The sequence below is a fragment of the Microcaecilia unicolor genome, chromosome 3, assembly GCF_901765095.1.
Source record: "Microcaecilia unicolor chromosome 3, aMicUni1.1, whole genome shotgun sequence".
NCBI classification, from domain to species: Eukaryota; Metazoa; Chordata; class Amphibia; order Gymnophiona; family Siphonopidae; genus Microcaecilia; species Microcaecilia unicolor.
This window is the reverse complement of record NC_044033.1, coordinates 243,050,611-243,067,644: the sequence shown is the minus strand read 5'-3', so window position 1 is coordinate 243,067,644 and position 17,034 is coordinate 243,050,611. Positions and strand designations below refer to the sequence as shown.

Genomic DNA, 17,034 nt, shown 5'->3' with positions numbered 1-17,034 from the left:
AGTCCGCCTTTGAAGCAGGGAACACAGACTGCAGTTCTGAGGGCGGTGCTCGGCCCCCAGACACTGAAGACACGACGAGTGTCGATCAGTGAGCGAGATAACCCGGGCGCACTGGGTGCACTTCTTGAAGCCGCTGGAAGGCTTCGATGTCATGGGCGGAAAAATCACGCCGGCGAAATCAAAAGCCGAAATGGCGAAATTTGAAGCACCAAATTTAGAGGGAGAAAAAATCTCGACCGAGGCCGAAAAGAGGCCTACCCCGACGACGAAAGAAAACTTACCGGGGCAAAAAAGCTGGAAGTACGGGGAGGATTTACACGAAACCCGGCGGGGGGTTTCCGGAGCACTTCCCGACTAGGACAAAGCTTTCCCGAAGGAAAAAAACACGTTCAAACAAATTGGACGCGCGAGGTCGACTTTCCGGGGCTCGACACGGCGAAAACACGACCGTACCGAGTGCGGACAAAAGAAGACTGGCCGGCTCGAGCCGGTTTCGGGCGGGAAGACGGCCGCGCATGCGCGGTGCGCGCGGGCGCGCGAGGGCTAGCAAAGGACTTTGCTAGTGAAGTTTCCGATTGGAGGGGCTGCCGTGGACGTCACCCATCAGTGAGAACAAGCAGCCTGCTTGTCCTCGGAGAAAGACCGCAACCCAATTGGATAATTAGAATATACAATATATAATATGAATGGGGTCAGTCTCTTTATGTCTCTCCCCCACCCTGGAGGCAAATGCCTGGTGGAGGTGTGTATCCCAGATTAGATAAATGGCAAGTTAAGCTCTATCTATGTGGGGCCACACAAGTGGTGAAGGTGTATGTCACAGGAGAAAAGCAGGAAGCTAAGCAGGTGACCCCTGGTCAACCATTGGATGGGGTACCTGGTGGAGCAAAATCACTGGTGTAACAAAATCAGTGGTGTAACCTTTTGTTGGATTATCCATGTGAACATGATTGGAGGGCATGAAAAGAAACTATCTCAAGACCCCAATGGAGAGAAAGACCCCAACCCAATTGGATAATTACAATATACATTATATAATATATAATATGAATGGGGTCAGTCTCTTTATGTCTCTCCCCCACCCTGGAGGCAAATGCCTGGTGGAGGTGTGTATCCCAGATTAGATAAATGGCAAGTTAAGCTCTCTCTATGCAGGGCCACACAAGTGGTGAAGGTGTATGTCACAGGAGAAAAGCAGGAAGCTAAGCAGGTGACCCCTGGTCAGCTATTGGTTGGGGTACCTGGTGGAGCAAAATCAGTGGTGTAACCTTTTGTTGGATTATCCATGTGAACATGATTGGAGGGCATGAAAAGAAACTATCTCAAGAGCCCAATGGAGAGAAAGACCCCAACCCAATTGGATAATTACAATATACATTATATAATATATAATATGAATGGGGTCAGTCTCTTTATGTCTCTCCCCCACCCTGGAGGCAAATGCCTGGTGGAGGTGTGTATCCCAGATTAGATAAATGGCAAGTTAAGCTCTCTCTATGCAGGGCCACACAAGTGGTGAAGGTGTATGTCACAGGAGAAAAGCAGGAAGCTAAGCAGGTGCACCCCCGGTCAGCCATTGGATGGGCTACCTGGTGGAGCAAAATCAGTGGTGTAACCTTTTGTTGGATTATCCATGTGAACGTGATTGGAGGGCATGAAAAGAAACTATCTCAGGAGCCCAATGGATAGAAAGACCACAACCCAATTGGATAATTAGAATATACAATATATAATATGAATGGGGTCAGTCTCTTTATGTCTCTCCCCCGCCTTGACATTCATGACTCCGGCAATGTGGGCCGCTGACAGCTGTTCCAGGTTCGCTTCCGCCCACTGGCATATATTCATAGCCTCCTTGGCTAGAGGGGCGCTCTTGGTACCTCCCTGGCGGTTGACATAGGCCACAGCCGTGGCATTGTCCGACAGGACCCGTAATGGTTTCAGCGCCAGTACCGGGAGGAACTCCAAAAGCGCCAACCGAATGGCTCTGAGTTCCAGGAGGTTGATAGACCACTTTGCCTCTGCAGGAGACCAAAGCCCCTGCGCTGTCCTTCCCAAGCAGTGGGCTCCCCAGCCCAACAAAGAGGCGTCCGTCGTGACCACAATCCACTCCGGGGTCACAAGAGGCATTCCTGCAGACAACTTGTCTGTCTTCAGCCACCAGCTCAGCGCCTTGCGCACTGCTGGATCCAAGGGAAGGCGCACAGCATAATCCTCCGACACCGGAGTCCAGCGCTGTAGCAGCGAGTGTTGTAGTGGTCTCATATGAGCCCTGGCCCAGGGCACTACTTCCATCGTGGCCGTCATAGAGCCCAACAGCTGCACATAGTCCCAAGCCCGAAGGGGAGAGGCTACTAGGAACTTGTCCATCTGAGCCTGAAGCTTGACAATTGTCCGGCAGGAACACTCTGCCCTCTTGGGTGTCAAAACGAACTCCCAGATACTCCAGGGACTGAGTCGGGCGCAGCTGGCTTTTCTCCCAGTTGATGATCCACCCCAGGGAGCTCAAAAGAGCAACCACCCGGTCCACAGCTTTGCCGCACTCTGCATAAGAAGGGGCTCGGATCAACCAGTCGTCCAGATAAGGATGGACTTGTATTCCTTCCTTTCTCAGGAAGGCCGCGATGACCACCATTACTTTGGAGAAGGTCCGCGGAGCAGTAGCCAACCCGAACGGGAGGGCTCTGAACTGGAAGTGTCGGCCCAGAACTGCAAAACGCAGAAAGCGTTGATGAGGAGGCCAGATGGGAATATGCAAGTACGCTTCCTTGATGTCCAAGGATGCCAGGAACTCCCCTGCCTTCACTGCCGCTATAACAAAGCGGAGAGTCTCCATGCGAAAGTGCCGAACTTTCAAGGCCCGATTGACCCCTTTGAGGTCGAGGATAGGCCGTACAGAACCTCCTTTCTTTGGCACCACAAAGTAAATGGAGTAACGTCCCTTGCCAAGCTGATTTACTGGCACCGGAACGACCGCGCCCAGGCGGATAAGATTGTTTAAAGTCTGCTGCACTGCCACAGCTTTGACCGGAGACTTGCAGGGAGAGAGTACAAACCCGTCTCTTAAGGGTCGGCAGAACTCTAGCTTGTAGCCGTCTCTGATGACTTCCAGCACCCAAGCGTCTGAAGTTACTCTGGTCCACTCGCCCAGAAACGAGGACAGCCGTCCTCCAATCTGCACTGGGCCGTGGACCAAGGCCCCGTCATTGGGTACGAGACCCTGGGGGAGGACCGGAAGGAGCACCTCCGGGACGGCGGTCTCTGCGAAAGGAATGCTGCTTGGGGGAGAAGTTCCTCCTGAAGGAAGAGGGGGCAGAGGAGCCCGACCTGCCCGGGCGGTACCGACGGGCTTCCTGAAACCGTCCTCTGGAGGTACCGGGGCGAGCACTGGCCCGAGCCCTGACCTCTGGTAACCTCTTGCCCTTAGACGTGCCGAGATCGGTCACAATTTTGTCCAGCTCGACCCCAAAGAGCAGCTTGCCTTTAAAAGGCAATTTAGCCAGGCGGGATTTAGAGGCGTGGTCAGCAGACCAATGCTTCAGCCAAAGCCACCGCCGCGCAGAGACTGTCTGAGCCATACCTTTAGCCGAGGCTCTCAAGACATCATACAGCAAGTCTGCCAAATAGGCCAAGCCCGATTCCAGGGCCGGCCAATCAGCCCTCAAGGAAGAATCCGAGGGGGAAGCCCGCTGCACAATAGTCAGGCACGCCCTGGCCACATAGGAGCCGCACACTGAGGCCTGCAAACCTAAGGCAGCCGCCTCAAAGGACGACCTTAAGGCCGCCTCCAATTTTCTGTCTTGGGTGTCCTTTAGGGCCGTGCCACCTTCCACCGGCAACGCCGTTTTCTTAGTCACCGCAGTGATTAAAGAATCCACGGTAGGCCACAGAAAGGCCTCTCGTTCACTTTCAGGCAAAGGATAGAGGCGGGACATAGCCCTAGCCACTTTAAGGCTCGCTTCCGGGACATCCCATTGAGCTGAGATCAAGGTGCGCGTGGCCTCATGCACATGGAAGGTTCTAGGCGGGCGCTTCGTCCCCAGCATAATGGCGGAGCCAACAGGTGCTGAGGGAGAGACGTCCTCCGGAGAGGAAATCTTCACAATGCTCATGGCCTGCACTAACAGGTTGGGCAAATCCTCTGAGCAAAAGATCCGCGCTGCAGAGGGGTCATCCGCTCCATCCGAGCGGGGATCCGTCTCCTCCAAGGAATCCCCAAAGGACCGTTGGGAGAACTCAGATACGCTGCCCTCATCTACATCGGAGGATACAAAGTCCTCCAAGGCCTGGGGATCCACCCGAGGGCGTTTACTTCTGGGGGCCTCAACCTCTTTAACAGACGAGGGAGCAGGGGCAGCGTTTTGCATAAGGAAGGCCTGATGCAGCAGCAAAATAAACTCGGGGGAGAAACCCCCCAGACTGTGCACTTCCGCAGCCTGGGCCACAGCCCTAGACGCACCCTCAACCGGCGCTCGCAAGAGCGGGGGAGAGACATGCTGCGCATCCAAGATGGCGTCCGGCGCGACACTCCGCGAAGGAGCCGTGCGGGAAGAACGGCGCTGAAAATTAGCCGCTTTTTTGCCGTCGCCCAAACCAAGGGCGTTCATGGCATGAACGTCTCCCACCTCAAGGGCGGCCCAAGAAGAAGCCCTCCGAGCAGCGTGACCGGCCAAGATGGCGGAGGCGAGCAGCGGGGGATGGGCGTTTATGGCGGGAAAAACCGCCACACCGGAGGAAGAACCGGGACACTCATCGGCCTCCAAACTGCCAACCAACAAGGGCGAATCAGACTTTAAGACCCCCGCATCCCCTCTAGAAGCGCCAACGCGATCCGGGGAGCGAATCCTTACGCCCTCGCCCTCCGACGCCATAGGCCATGTGGAGAACAATCGGGGAACCCCCTGCCCGCTATAAAAAGGTAAAAATTACCTGCTTTCCGCTCCGAGCTGTAACGAACTGGTGTCCCAGTGAGTAGCTGCAATAAACGTTTAAATAAACGTCGAAATAAACGCCTTTAAAGACGTCCAAAAATTTTTTTTTTTTTTTAAACGGAGCCAGCGGGAGGGGGGAGAAAAGGAGGGACCTGGCACCACCAGGTTTGCACTTGCTCAAGAAGAGCCCTCAACCCCAGGCACTCAACAAAACCTAAAAATTAGGCTTGGAGGCCTAGCCAGAGCTGCTGCTGTGTGTGACCACCACCTGCTGAGATAGAGAACATACTGGGGAGTTTCCGGCAGCACATGACCACATATAGGGAGGCAAAAGGATTGCTCTCTATCTCCACCTGCTGGTAGATGGACACAACCCACCAGTCTATGGATTGATCAGCATGATGAAATGGAAGCATGAACTTTATCTGAATAAACTGCCTCCATTATATGCCAATCTCTTTCATGCACATTCATTGTGGACCGCAATGAATATGCATAAAAGAGATTTGTATATAATGAAGGCAGTGTATGCAAATAAAGTTCATGCATAGTCATTGTGGATATCCTGAAAACCTGACTGGCAAGAGGTACTCCAGGACCGGACTTGGGAAACACTGCCTTAGACCTACCTACTGGTTCAATCTCTAGTTCTCTCACAGTTGGATTACTGTAACGCTATCTACTCAGGTTGTAAGGAGCAGGTCTAATAAAGACTCCAAACTGTACAAAACAGAGCTGCTTGATTTACTTTTTTTTTTTTTAAGTACCCAGTTTTGCGTGAACCACTCCTTTATAGAGAGAGGTGTGACCAGCAGAAGAAAGGAGGTGTTGATGCCCCTGTACAAATTGTTGGTGAGGCCCCACCTGGAGTATTGTGTTCAGTTTTGGAGGCCGTATCTTGCTAAGGATGTAAAAGGAATTGAAGCGGTGCAAAGAAAAGCTACAAAAATGGTATAGGATTTGCATTACAAGACGTATGAGGAGAGACTTGCTGACCTGAACATGTATACCCTGGAGGAAAGGAGAAACAGGGGTGATATGATACAGACATTCAAATATTTGAAAGGTATTAATCCGCAAACAAACCTTTTCCGGAGATGGGAGGGCGGTAGAACTAGAGGACATGAAATGAGATTGAAGGGGGGCAGACTCAAGAAAAATGTCAGGAAGTATTTTTTCACGGAGAGAGTGGTGGATACATGGAATGCCCTCCCGCAGGAGGTGGTGGAGATGAAAATGGTAACAGAATTCAAAAATGCGTGGGATAAGTATAAAGGAATCTTGTCCAAAAGAAATGGATCCTCAGAAGCTTAGCGGAGATTGGGTGGCAGCACCGGTGGTTAGGAGGCGGGGCTAGTGGTTGGGAGGCGGGGCTAGTACTGGGCAGACTTCTACGGTCTGTGCCCTGAAAATGGCAGATACAAATCAAGGTCAGGTATACACATAAAGTAGCACATATGAGTTTATCTTGTTGGGCAGACTGGATGGACTGTACAGGTCTTTCTCTGCCATCATCTACTATGATACTATGTAGATTACATTGGCTCCACATTAAAGCCAGGATCTCATTCAAGCTATGTACCTTTATATTCCATATACTGCATGGATTGGCTTCAGGTATATAAACCATTTAATAGAAATATCCTATATAATAATTTGCACCTCCAACGTTCCATCGCTGTCTGGCTGCCTGGGTTCATAACATCTGATGACGTCAGCCAGCTTCCAGCGTTCCATTCCTCCTCACTGCCCTGCCCTCATGTCAAAATGTATTGACGTCAGAAGGCGGAACAGTGAGAGGGAAGGAAACGCTGGAGGTGAGCTGACGTCAAGATGGATGTTACGAACGGAACGGAAGCCAGCGCCAGCCAGCCAGAGAACATTCAGGTACAAATCGAGGGGAAGAGAGAATCGTGGACATCGAGGGGAGGAAGGGAGGAAGGGAAGGGGAGGAGAGGGCAGGGCAGAGGAGAATTGATGGACATGGATGGGATGGGAGGACAGTAGAGGAGAGAATCGCGGGACACAGATGGGAGGGCAGGGAAGAAAAAAAAATCGCTGGACATGGAGGGGAGGAGAGGGAAGAATTGATGGACATGGAGAGGAGGGCAGGGATGAGGAGAATCGCTGGACATGGAGGGGAGGGCAGGGGAGAGAATAGGGTTACCAGATGTCTAGGAATTTCAAGGATTGCCCCTGATTTTGGCAATGGGGACAAAGGTATCGTAGCGTAATTTCGCATATCCATGCCCGTCTCGCCTATTGTTACCACCTGCCACCAGCATCAGCCCCTCCCCTCAAACTTCCCTTTGCGGCTCTTGGCTTCTTTCCTGCGGTGGCAACATTGGAAGTGCATCTAGGCCAGGACCTACCCCAACTGCAACAGGAAGTGTATGTCAGAAGGAGGGGAGTAGGGGAGAGAGAAGTGGAGATGCTGAACTGGAAAAGGTTGGAGGGGGAGAGAGAGGGACAGATGGCTGCACTGGAAGGGGGAGGGGTAGCATTTTTAGCTCACAGTAGAAATCAGCTGGCGGTAAACACCGAGATGCCCATTACTTTTCTAGGAGCATTGTCTCGGCATTTACCGCCAGCTGATTTCTACTGCGAGCTAAAAATGCTACTACGGCTTACTAAAAGACCCCCTAAGGAAGGGGAGAGTATAAGATGCTCAGCTGGAAGGGGTAAGAAAGAGGTGGAGATGGCTGGGCTGGAAAGGGGGGAGGGGGAGAGAAAGGGACATGCTAAAATGGAAAACGTTGGGAGGTGGGGGGAAGAAAGGAAGGTGAGGATGGCTGGACTGAAAAAGTAGAGGAGAGAGAAGTGAAGTGAAGTGAAGATGATAATTTTTCTGGTTCAAAATAAATTGCCATGGGAAGGCACCACCCCACCTGATCCCACCCTGTCATGTCATTCCCCACCCCCATCTGACTCACTCTGCGCCACCTGACCCCACCTGGGGGTCTGAGATTTAACTTTCTTGTAGACAAACATCTTTGCTAAAATATAACAGCAACTTAAGAGTGATTGCCATCTCTCATAAAGCGAAGATACTTATCTGTAGTAGGTATTCTCTGAGGACAGCAGGCTGATTGTTCTCACATGTGGGTCGGCATCCACGGCGGCCCCAGGAACGGAGCTTTTCCAGTAAAATCTAGAAAGCTTTGCGACAGCAAGCATAGTGCGGGACGGACCCACTGCGCATGCGCGGCCATCTTCCCGCCCGAGCGTGTCCGTTCCCGCCTCAGTTATATCAAAAGCAAATAAAGAATAAAAACAACAACTCCAAAGGGGAGGAGGGCGGGTTGGTGAGAACAATCAGCCTGCTGTCCTCGGAGAATACCTGCTACAGGTAAGTATCTTCGCTTTCTCCGAGGACAAGCAGGCTGCTTGTTCTCACATATGGGGTATCCCTAGCCCCCAGGCTCACTCAAAACAACAAAGAAGGTCAATTGGGCCTCGCAACGGCGAGGACATAACAAAGATTGATCTACGAAGAAACATCTAACTGAGAGTGCAGCCTGGAACAGAACAAAAAATGGGCCTGGGGGTGTGGAGTTGGATTCTAAACCCCGAACAGATTCTGGAGCACCAACTGCCCAAACCGACTGTCGCGTTGGGAATCCTGCTGAAGGCAGTAATGAGAGGTGAATGTGTGGACTGATGACCACGTCGCAGCCGTGCAAATCTCTTCTATATAGTGGCTGACTTCAAGTGGGTCACTGACACTGCCATGGCTCGAACACTATGAGCCGTGACATGACCCTCAAGAGTCAGCCCAGCCTGGGCATAAGAGAAGGAAATGAAATCTGCTAGCCAACTGGAAATGGTGCATTTCCCAACAGCGACTATCTTTCTGTTGGGATCGAAAGAAACAAACATTTGGGCGGACTGTCTGAAGGGGCTTGTCCGCTCCACACAGAAGGCCAATGCTCTCTTGCAGTCCAATGTATACAACTGACGTTCAGCAGGGCGGGTATGAGGACGGGGAAAATGTTGGCAAGACAATTGACTGGTTCAGATGGAACTCCGACACCACCTTTGGCTAGAACTTAGGGTACGTATGGAGGACTACTCTGTTATGATGAAATTTAGTATAGGGAGATTGGGCTACTAAGGCGTGAAGCTCACTGACTCTATGAGCTGAAGTAACAGCCACCAAGAAAATGACCTTCCAAGTCAAATACTTCAGGTGGCAGGAATCCAGTGGCTCAAAAGGAGGTTTCATCAGCTGGGTGAGGACAACGTTGAGATCCCATGACACTAGTGGAGATTTGACAGGGGGCTTTGACAAAAGCAAACCTCTCATGAAGCGAACAACTAAAGGCTGTCCAGAGATAGGTTTACCCTCCACACAATAATGAAAAACACTAATTGCACTAAGATGAACTCTTACAGAGTTAGTCTTGAGACCAGCCTCTGACAAGTGTAGAAGGTATTCAAGCAGGGTCTGTGTAGGACAAAAGCGAGGATCTAGGGCCTTGCTATCACACCAGACGGCAAACCTCCTCCATTTGAAAGAGTAACACCTCTTCGTGGAATCTTTCCTGGAAGCAAGCAAGACACGGGAGACACTCTCAGAAAGACCTAAGGAGCAGAAGTCTACGCTCTCAACATCCAGGCCGTGAGGGCCAGAGACTGGAGGTTGGGATGCAGAAGCGCTCCTTCGTTCTGAGTGATGAGGGTTGGAAAACACTCCAATCTCCATGGTTCTTCGGAGGACAACTCCAGAAGAAGAGGGAACCAAATGTGACGTGGCCAAAAGGGCAATCAGAATCATGGTTCCACGGTCTTGCTGGAGTTTCAGCAAAGTCTTCCCACCAGAGGTATGGGAGGATACGCATACAGAAGGCCCTTCCCCCAATGAAGGAGAAAAGCATCCAACGCTAGTCTGTCGTGGGCCTGAAGTCTGGAACAGAACTGAGGGACCTTGTGATTGATCTGAGTGGCAAAAAGATACTACTACTTATCATTTCTATAGCGCTACTAGACGTACGCAGCGCTGTACACTTGAACATGAAGAGACAGTCCCTGCTCGACAGAGCTTACAATCTAATTAAAGGGGGTGCCCCACTCCCGGACGATCTTGCGTACCACGCCCGAGTTGAGCGACCACTCGTGAGGTTGCATTATTCTGCTTAACCTGTCAGCCAGACTGTTGTTTACGCCTGCCAGATACGTGGCTTGGAGAAACATGCCATGACGGCGAGCCCAAAGCCACATCTGGATGGCTTCCTGACACAGGGGGCGAGAACCGGTGCCTCCCTGCTTGTTGATGCAGTACATGGCAACCTGGTTGTCTGTCTGAATTTGAATAATTTGATTGGACAGCCGATCTCTGAAAGTCTTTAGAGCGTTCCAGATCGCTCACAACTCCAGGAGGTTGATCTGAAGACCTGATTCTTGGAGAGACCAGGCTCCCTGAATGTGGAGCCCATCTACTTGCTCTCCCCAACCCAGGAGAGATGCATCTGTGATCAGCACTTTTTGAGGCTGAGGAATTTGGAATGGTCGTCCCAAGGTCAAATTGGATCGAATTGTCCACCACTGAAGGGAATTGTAAAATGCAGTGGACAGCTGGATCACATCCTCTAGATTCCCCGCAGCTTGATACCACTGGGAAGCTAGGGTCCATTGAGCAGATCTCATGTGAAGGTGTGCCATGGGCATCACATGAACTGTGGAGGCTATATGGCCTAGCAGTCTCAACATCTGCCGAGCTGTGATCTGCTGAGATGCTCTGGCCATGGAAACGAGAGACAGAAGGTTGTCTGCCCTCATCTCGGGAAGACAGGCCCGAGCTGTCTGAGAGTCCAGCAGAGCTCCTATGAATTCTAGTTGTTGAACTAGAAGAAGGTGGGACTTTGGGTAATTTATGACAAACCCTAGTAGCTCCAAGAGTCGAATAGTCATCTGAATGGACTGTAGAGCTCCTGCCTCGGAGGTGTTGTTCACTAGCCAATCGTCAAGATAAGGGAACACATGTACTCCCAGTCTGTGTAGCGATGCTGCAACTATTGCTAGGCATTTTGTAAAACCCTGGGTGCAGACGCGAGACCAAAGGGTAGAACACAATACTGGAAGTGCTGTGTTCCCAGATGGAATCGAAGATACTTCCTGAGAGCTGGAAGTATCAGAATGTGAGTGTAAGCATCCTTTAAGTCCAGAGAGCATAGCCAATTGTTTTTCTGAATCATGGGAAGAAGGGTGCCCAGGGAAAGCATCCTGAACTTTTCTCAGACCAGATATTTGTTCAGGGCCCTTAGGTCTAGGATGGGACGCATCCCCCCTGTTTTCTTCTGCACAAGGAAGTACCTGGAATAGAATCCCAGCCCTTCTTGCCCTGGTGGAACGGGCTCGACCGCATTGGCACTGAGAAGGGCGGAGAGTTCCTCTGCAAGTACCTGCCTGTGCTGGAAGCTGAAGGACTGAGCTCCTGGTGGACAATTTGGAGGTCTGGAGATCAAATTGAGGGAGTACCCTAACCAGACTATTTGAAGAACCCACTGGTTGGAGGTTATGAGAGGCCACCTGTGGTGAAAAACTTTTAACCTCCCACCGACTGGCAGATCGTCCGGCACAGGTACTTTTATGGCGGCTATGCTCAGCTGGAGCCAGTCAAAAGCCCGTCCCTTGCTTTTGCTGGGGAGCTGCAGGGGCCTGTCTGGGCGCACGCTGTTGACGCAAACGAGCGCGCTGGGGCTGAGCCTGGGAAGGCTGTCGGGAAGGTGGATTGTACCTACGCTTATTGTAAGCATAGGGAGCATTCCTCCTTCCCCTGAAAAAACGTCTACCTGTTGAGGTAGATGCTGAAGGCGCCCGATGGGAGAGTTTGTCGAGGGCGGTTTCCCGCTGGTGGAGCTGCTCTACCACCTGCTCGACCTTCTCGCCAAAAATATTATCCGCCCAGCAAGGAACATCCTCAAGCTGCTGCTAGGCCCGGTTGTCCAGGTGAGAGGCACGCAGCCATGACAGTCTGCGCATCACTATACCTTCAGCAGCGGATCTGGATGCAACATCAAAAGTGTCATAAGCACCCCTGGATAGGAATTTACAACACACCTTCAGCTGCCTGACCACCTCCTGAAAAGGCCTGGCGTGCTCCGGAGGGAGCTTGTCCACCAAGTCCGCCAGTTGCTTTACATTGTTCTGCATGTGAATGCTCGTGTAGAGCTGGTAGGACTGAATTTTGGAGACGAGCATAGAGGACTGGTAGGCCTTCCTCCCAAAAGAGTCTAAAGTCCTAGCTTCTCGCCCCGGGGGCGCCGAGGCGAAATCTCTAGTACTCCTGGCTCTCTTGAGAGCGGAATCCACAACCATAGAGTCATGAGGTAACTGCGACCTCATCAACTCAGGTTCTCCGTGGATTCGATACTGGGACTCCGCTTTCTTGGGAATGGTGGGATTAGTTAACGGTTTCATCCAGTTCCTCAGCAATGTCTCCTTAAGGACATTATGCAGAGGGACAGTGGATGACTCCTTAGGTGGCGAAGGATAGTCAAGGACCTCGAGCATCTCAGTCCTGGGCTCATCCTCAGTTACCACAGGGAAAGGAATGCCCACAGACATTTCCCGGACAAATGACGAGAAGGACAGACTCTCCAGCGGAGAAAGCTTCCTCTCAGGTGAAGGAGTGGGATCAGAAGGAAGACCACATGACTCCTCGGAAGAGAAATATCTGGGATTTTCCCCTTCATCCCAGGAGGCATCCTCCTCGGTATCGGACAAGCGTTCTCGAACTGCAGTCCGAAACTGGGCCCGTCTCGATGCCGAGGAACCATGTCCCCGATGGCGATGCTGAGAAGTCGACTCCCATGCCGGCGGTAATGAAGCTCCCTTCAATGATGTCAACGAGGAGTCTACCTGGGTGGCAGCCAAAGCCGATGCCGCAAGCGGTACCGGCGTCGGGGACCTCACCACAGGCACGGAGCCCGCTGCTGCTTCCAGCAACGGTACCGAGGGCGCAAGCACCCCCGGTACCGAGGCAGGCAGACGCAGCAGCCCTTCCAGAAGGCCTGGAAGAATGGCTCGGATGCTCTCCTTCAGAGTCGTTGTCAAGGAAGGCTGGGGGGCTGGTACAGAAGTCGGTGTCAGAATCTGTGGAGGCCAGGGAGGCGGTACTGGGCTGTCCGAAGATCGACGCACCGACACCTCTTGTATGGAGGGTGAGTGCTCCTCCCGGCGTCGACGCTTTCCGGGTGCCAAATCCTTCGACGCCCCAGAGTTCCCAGTACCGTGCCTCGAAGGAGACCGGTGCCGATGCTTCTTCGCCTTCGCTCGAAGCACGTCACCGGTACTCCTCGGTACCGACGAGGAGGATGTGGAATCCACACGCCTCCTTGGGGTCGGGTCCGATAGTGGTCGGTCCCGGTGGGCCTGCACAGCAGGAGCTTTCGAGACAGGTGGAGACCCACTCGTCGGCTTGCTACTCCCAGCTTGAGGTGATGTCTGGACAGCCATTACCTGCGCTCCCGATGTCGATGCCATCCCCGGTGCCGATATCGCCGCCGCCGACCTCGGTACCGATGTTGATGCCGAGAAATCAGTCGGAGCTCCGAAAAGACAGTCCTGAAGAGCTCTTCTCGATGCCTGTGTCAATTTTTTCAAACTCAGACACAACTTATAAGCGTCTGGGCGATGGTCAGGCCCAAGGCACTGGATGCACCAGGAGTGCGGGTCAGTGCCCGTGATCGACCGCTGGCACCGAGCACACTTCTTGAAGCCGCCGGAAGGCTTAGATGACATCAGCGAAAAAATTGCGGTGGCAAAATCAAAAGGCTCAATTGTGCCAACCGAGGGCACAAAAAGGAGTACCGTGGACGTGCGGCCCGAAAAGGCCGCAACGGAAGCAAAAGGAAACTTAATAGGGGAAAAAACTAAGATAAAAGAGGGTTTTTCTTTTCTTTTTTTTTTACACTGGAAAAAAGAAAAAGGCAAAAAAGGCAACGGAAAACAAAAAGAAAGCGCTAAACAAGCACGTGAAGATGCCTAACTCTTTCCTAGGGCCTGAGGGAGAGAGACCGACACACAACCACTCTCCACCGTGGAAAAAGGAAAACTGAGGCGGGAAGATGGCCGCGCATGCGCAGTGCATCCGTCCCGCGCTCTGCTGGCTGTCGCAAAGCTTTCTAGATTTAACTGGAAAATCTCCGTTCCTGGGGCCGCCATCCCACATGTGAGAACAAGCAGCCTGCTTGTCCTCGGAGAAATATAATTAAATGCAAAAATAACACCCATAATTCTCTCCCTCCTTCCTTCATTATAACTATGTGAGCAATAAGCTTTATTATCTGGCTCTGTCAGAGAGATCAGCTCTCCACTAGATTATAGCAGGAAGACAGCTCAGTATTTTGTATAGATTGCCCGGTGAAACCCCAGGTGCTGGTTCATTTGGGGCCCCTTTTACTAAGGCGCGTAGGCGCCTACGTGAGCCAAAATGGACTTACCGCCCGACTACCATGTAGCGGTAATTTCATTTTTGGCACATCTGAAGCATATTTTTTTATTTTCTGGCGCGTGTAGCAGACGTGCACCAAGTGGCATCTGACACACGTAGGTCATTACCGCTAGGTCTATGGCTGGTGGGAAGGTCAGAGACCCAAAATGGACGCGTGGTGATTTTGATTTTTGCCGAATGTCCATTTTCGGGGGGGGGGGGGGGGGGGGGAGGGGAATAGGCCTTTTTTCACGCCAGTATTGGTCTGTGTATGATAAATGAAAGGTGAGATTGACAGAGGCTGCTGGGTTGGTATCTGAAGGCAGAAAGAGAAGAGTGTTGACTCAGCTGGGGAAATAACAAAGAAAGTATGTACAAAGACAGAATGTTTGTGTGAGAATGGATTTGAGTGTATGTTTGTGAAAAGGTATATGCACATTTATTGCTACTTGTATACGTATTTAAGAGAAACAGGTTGTGCTCCTGTATACGTGTGAATGAGAGAAGGAACGTATGTGCATAAGTGAGTGTGTGAGAATGCATAAGTATTGTCACACTGGGACAGACCAAAGGTCCATCAAGCCCAGCATCCTGTTTCCAACAGTGGCCAATCCAGGTCACAAGTACCTGGCAAGATCTCAAGAAAGTGCAAAACATTTTACGCTGCTTATCCCAGAAATAAGCAGTGGGTTTTCCCCCAAGTCCATTTTAATAATAGTCTATGGACTTTTCCTTTAGGAAGCCGGCCAAACCTTTTTAAAACTCTGCTAAACTAACCGCCTTTACCACATTCTCTGGCAACGAATTCCAGAGTTTAATTACACGTTGAGTGATGAAAATTTTTCTCTGATTCGTTTTAAATTTACTACTTTGTAGCTTCATCGCATGCCCCCTAGCCCTAGTATTTTTGGACACAGTAAACAGGCGCTTCACATCTACCCTTTCCACACCACTCATTATTTTATAGACCTCTGTCATATCTCCCCTCAGCTGTCTTTTCTCCAAGCTGAAGAGCCCTAGACGCTTCATCCTTTCCTCATAGGGAAGTCGTCCCATCCCCTTTATCATTTTCATCACCCTTCTCTGTACCTTTTCTAATTCCACTATATATTTTTTGAGATGCGATGACCAGAATTGCACACAGAATTTTAGATGAGGTCGCACCATGGAGAGATACAAAGGCATTATAACGTCCTCAATTTTATTTTCCATTCCTTTCCTAATGATACCGAACATTCTATTTGCTTTCTTAGCCGCAGCAGCACACTGAGCAAAAGGTTTCAACGTATCATCAACGACGACACCTAGATCCCTTTCTTGGTCGGTGACTCCTAACGTGGAACTTTGTATCATGTAGCTATAGTTCAGGTTCCTCTTTCCCACATGCATCACTTTGCAGTTGCTCACATTATATGGCAGTGATACTGCATGTGTCTGTAGGTGAAACAAAAAGTGATTCATGAAGGAGAAAAGAATTTCTTACCTGATCAGAAGCCACAGTAGACATTTCCCTCTTGTTTTTCCTCTGAATTTTGCAGTTGCTCTGCTGGATTTAGACTGGGGATTTCTCTGTTCCTGGAAATAAAAAAAAAACAGGCAGAGACTGCTGATTCCTGAGTCCCAGCCCTTCCTCTCCCCTTCTGCACAGGTAGGACTGGGGCATGCAAGGATTTCCAAACCTAGGAGGCAGAAAGTTCCTGCTTTTCTTCTGATTCTTTTCTGCTCTTTACAGGAAGAAAAAACAGCTGAGCATGCTCAAAGCTCCTCAACTGAGGTGTTGGGAAGACCCCGCCTACTTAAGGTGGCTCTCCAGAAATAGCCGAGGGGCGGCCAGCCCAGTTCTCAATCAGGTCCGTTTTTAGAATGGTACAGAAAAAGAGGCAACATTCCTGCCGATTTCAGAGGTATAGCAGTAGCACCAAAGCAGGATTAATGAATAAATAATAATAATAATAATAAAAGAATCAGAATTTATGCTGTTATGAAGGCATTTCATACAACTCGTATGGGGCACTGAAGAATACAACTGGTCAATATTCAGCCAGAGGTAGGCAAAGGCAATTTTTGACTTGGCCCCTCCCCCTCACAACCTCACTTACTCCACCCCATCCCCACCCCTGGCAAACTTGAACATTAAATGCCTATTCTAACACTCAAAATCTCTGAATTCCCTTCATGCAAAACTTGCTACCACAGGAAAACAATGTGATCACTTTATCTACAAACAAAAAAAAAGCCTTTTTGGAATTGGATTCTGTCGCTCAAATTAAATGGATCGGATCTGCCTTTACACCACTATGGAACAACTTCAATATTAAAATATGAAGCCAATCTGTAAATTGGAGAAAATATTTTGTCACTCGAATAGTTAAGCTCTGGAACTTGTTGCTGGAGGATATGGTAACAGCGGTTAGCGTATCTGGGTTTAAAAAAGGTTTGGGCAAGTTTTTGGAGGAAAAGTCCACTGTCTGCTATTGAGACAAACACGGGGAAGCTACTGCTTGCCCTGGGATTGGTAGCATGGAATTTTGCCACAATTTGGGTTTCTGCCAGGTACTTGTGACCTGGATTGGCCACTGTTGGAAACAGGATACTGGGCCGACCCAGTATGGCTATTCTTACGTTCTTATAAGGTGGTATGGGGGCTCCCCCCATTTTTTAATTATTGTT

The 17,034-nt window shown here is 50.6% G+C and overlaps 1 protein-coding gene across 1 annotated transcript in view; it reads right to left on the bottom strand.

Annotated features, from left to right (window-relative positions):
* LOC115466429 (zinc finger protein 510-like) overlaps positions 1–15,936 on the bottom strand; it is a 35,886-nt gene extending 19,950 nt beyond the window's left edge. The window contains exon 1 of the mRNA XM_030197648.1: positions 15,848–15,936. Within this exon, the coding sequence (XP_030053508.1) occupies positions 15,848–15,871 (24 nt within the window). The 5' untranslated portion in view covers positions 15,872–15,936. The remainder of the gene's footprint in view (positions 1–15,847) is intronic.
* Between the last annotated feature and the right edge of the window lie 1,098 nt (positions 15,937–17,034).